The sequence below is a fragment of the Capsicum annuum genome, chromosome 4 (assembly GCF_002878395.1).
Source record: "Capsicum annuum cultivar UCD-10X-F1 chromosome 4, UCD10Xv1.1, whole genome shotgun sequence".
NCBI lineage: Eukaryota > Viridiplantae > Streptophyta > Magnoliopsida > Solanales > Solanaceae > Capsicum > Capsicum annuum.
Genome location: NC_061114.1, coordinates 132664197 through 132667905, shown reverse-complemented (window position 1 = coordinate 132667905; position 3709 = coordinate 132664197). Strand labels below are relative to the sequence as shown.

The 3709-nt window shown below is 26.6% G+C and overlaps 1 protein-coding gene across 1 annotated transcript; it reads left to right on the top strand.

The window, feature by feature from the left end:
- The first annotated feature begins 2253 nt into the window (after nucleotides 1-2253).
- On the top strand, nucleotides 2254-3305 carry LOC107869683. Its single transcript, XM_016716168.2, has one exon. It carries the CDS (start codon nucleotides 2450-2452, stop codon nucleotides 3044-3046), a length of 597 nt encoding a protein of 198 aa, XP_016571654.1. The 5' UTR covers nucleotides 2254-2449; the 3' UTR covers nucleotides 3047-3305.
- The last annotated feature ends 404 nt before the right edge of the window (nucleotides 3306-3709 follow it).

Below are 3709 nucleotides of genomic sequence, written 5' to 3'. Positions count from 1 at the left end.
AAACTAGAGAACAAACCGATTTGCCTATTGGGTGAATATGATTGATACTCATCTAACTTGATTCGATTGCATGTTTAAATGGTGGATGATTGATTTTCTAACCCTCAACTTCTTCACCATTTTTGTCAGCATACTAGAATTCAACATGTGTATATATATATATCTTCTTTGTTTTCATTCAAAATCATTCTTTAGAGTCAAAATTTAGGCTCAGACATTAATAAGTTGGATCAAAATCAAAGCTTTATGATCACTATTATATATTTTTTTTTAGTTCACAGGCCGTAGATGAATGTCGGTTGGCGTTACAGAATTTCTTGTGTAAAGGTTAGGTTTAATTGTATTATTTTGATATATTTATTATCTTATTGTTTTATTTTAATTTATAGATGTTAGATGAGTGTGGGTCGACTTTAATTTTTTTTTGGGTAAAAGTTAGGCTTAATTATATTATCGTAATATCTCTATTAGTTTGTTATTTTGTGGTAGTTTACAATTTATAGAAGAATCTCGATATCACTTTTATCATATTATTTTATTGCAATTTACAGGTGATAGATAAATATTGATCGGTTTTGAGAAATTTTTTTTATGTAAAAGTTAGGTTTAGTTGTATTATTTTGATATCTCTATTATCATATTATTTTGTAATTGTTTACAGGTGATAGATTAGTGTCGGACGACTTTAAGAATTTTTTTGTTGTAAAGATTAGATTTAATTATATTATTTTGATGTCTCTATCATTGTATTATTTTAATGTAATGGTAGATGAATGTCGATTGACTTTTAAAATTTTTTTTGATAAAAATTAAATTTAATAAATAAATTCTCCATCTTTACATACTCAAAAGATACTAAATTTAATTATTATATGTATCTTTATTATTTAAATAAATATCTTATTTAATGTAACGTTGGGTACACCTAAACTAGTACAAGTAAAATAACAAAAGAGAATTACTTCGAGACCTGCGTCTGTCCAGCCAGACCTTTGACTCATAAATGAAACAAACAAATAATTTAATTTAATCCAATATAATCTATATCTATAATTTATATCTATCTATATCTATAATTTATAATCTACAATCTATAATCTATATCTATATCTATAATATATAATATATTAAAAGTATGAAAATCCGTATAAAAGTAATTTGAACTTTTTGCCTTTCATTAAATGTCTTTGTTTTAATAAAATTGGTTTTTCACTATTTTTTTTACTAATATTTAAGAGTTAAAAATTAATTAAATATATTTTTGATAAAACTTTTCCATATTAGAAGTCATCAAAATTGATGAATCCTAAACATATTGTAAAAGAAAAATAAACATAGACTTAGTTTTGGTTTAAATTGAAATTTCTTATGTATATAAAAAAAGGATTCCTAAAATTGTAATAACAAAAAAGGAAAAAAATTGGTAACAATGGCACGTACATGACTACTGTATATGATTTTGTGTAGTTTTAAAATTCACTTAGACTTTGAATTCTTTTCACCGATTAATTAATATCACTTATATATTTATAATAAAATATTTTCTATTAGAAGTCATCAAAATTAATAAATTCTAAACATATGATAAAAGAAAAATAAACAAACTTAATTTTGGTTTAAAAAGAAATTTCTTATATAAAAAAAGGACTTCAAAAATTATAACGGGAAAAAAGGAAAAAAAATTTGGTAGCAAAGTATAATGACTATTGTATATGATTTTTGTGTAGTTTTAAAAATCACTTAGGCTTTGGATTCTTTCCATCCATTAATTAATATCACTTATGTAAATTGTCTCTTTAATTAGTTCTAAGACCATTCCTTTAAAACTATCGTAGGGAAAAAATATTTTGGATTTAGAGTTTTTTATCAATTAAAATTTTGATAATTTTTAGGATTTAAGTGACAAATTTGCTTGTAATTGAAGTGAATTTTTAAAATTTTTAGTTTATTCGTGAGGTTTATAATAATAATTAATTGTTTAATCTTCATAGGCAATTGCTAATTGAGATTTTTTTTTAAAATCTTTGTTTATAATATTTTGGATATGTTTTTACTTATAACTGAAATAATATGGTAAAATATATATCTGTTTACATTAAAATATATACTTATGTTTATATTATTATACTAAATTTTGAAAATTTTTTGAAAAGTAATTTAAACTTTTATATTTTATTAAAATTTTTTGTAATAAATAAAAAATTATTTAATTTTAAATAATCAAACTTGCACGTGGATTAAACTATTAAAATAAAAAATAAAGAAGTACTCGTTGTATTAATGGAGCAATCCTTCACATCTCCATCAACATACCTTCCCTTCTCTTACCCTTTCTTTCTTCGCCCTAAATTTCTCCCCCTTTCCCTCACCAATCACTAAAAGATTCAGAAGGGAAAAAATCAGAGCATAAGGAAAAAAGATTTAAGAAGAAATTAGAGGAATTTACAATATGGGAAATGGATATAATAATCATCATGAACAGCAGCTTTATCACCATATTCGCAATGGAAGCACGACTTTCTTCTTGCCAATGCTTTGTAGACTTTCAATCAAAGATGTAAAATTACACAACTCCAAACATCCTCCTCCTTCTTCTTCTACACACTCTCGTGATAATCGCAATGAACCATGTTCCCCAAAAGTGAGCTGTATGGGCCAAGTCAAAAGAAACAACAGAGTCAATGGCTTTCCCACAACCGCCATAACGGGTCCAGTAAATCCCAAAGTGAAGTACACTAAATTGAAGAAATTATTCTCCGCCAAAAATTTTACTCCTCGTAATAGCAACGATGGACAAGTACTTAAGAGAAGTGTAACTGTTGTTGATTCACGAAAATCTACGAAGCTCAATGATAAACTTGTTCATGTTGAAGTGAATATAAGTGAATTGGATCCGCCGTTGCCGGTGGTGAAGAAGGTAAATCTGGCGCCAGTAGACGGTGGTTTATGGAAGAGAAGATCTGCCGGGGCTGCATTGAAAAGTTTACAGATCCAACAAATTCATTTACCTGCCCACAACAATTTAGTGCAACCCACCACTTTCTAAAGGGACAACCCAATCTACTAAACTCTCGCTATCTGCAAGTTCCGAGAAGAATCGAACACAAGGATGCATCTTGTGAGGCTTTTTCCACTGTCTCTCCTCAGTAACTACTACTTACAAAATTTACTCTAGAATTTTTTGTAAATGATTCTTTTTTCTTTTCTTTTTTTTTTTTTTGAAATTTTATTTAGTGTAGTCAATAATAGATTTACATGTAATACAGTAGCAATTTTATTGTGTTTTCTTAATTTTTTAAAAATCATTTATATTCTCTCACTGGAATTTTCAATTTCAAACATTAATTATGATCTGGTAGGGTACAGATTGAACGTGTTTGGTAAGACGGATAATTTAGAATGAGATAAATAAATAGTGTGTGTTGGGAGGAAAATAATTTTTAACATTTTCATGTTTAATTGGTTTAAGTATTTTGAAAAATCTATTTAGAAAAAGTATTTTTTTTAAAGATGAAAAAAAAAAAAAGATTTTTCTAGATGTGAATAAATAAAATAAGTGTTATAAATGATACATGATATTCCTAGTTTATTGTTCAGTATCTGGTGGTGCAACACCTTCAATTCACATCTCTTGATCATCTCACCGTCCGGCTCCTGAACTTTCACCCTTATTTTGTTAGTAAATGTCGAAGGCCCGTTTTATATTTTA

Excerpts from the sequence above, each read along its gene's own strand:
- LOC107869683 (XM_016716168.2), top strand. The coding sequence starts at position 2,450 with ATGGGAAATGGATATAATAATCATCATGAACAGCAGCTTTATCACCAT.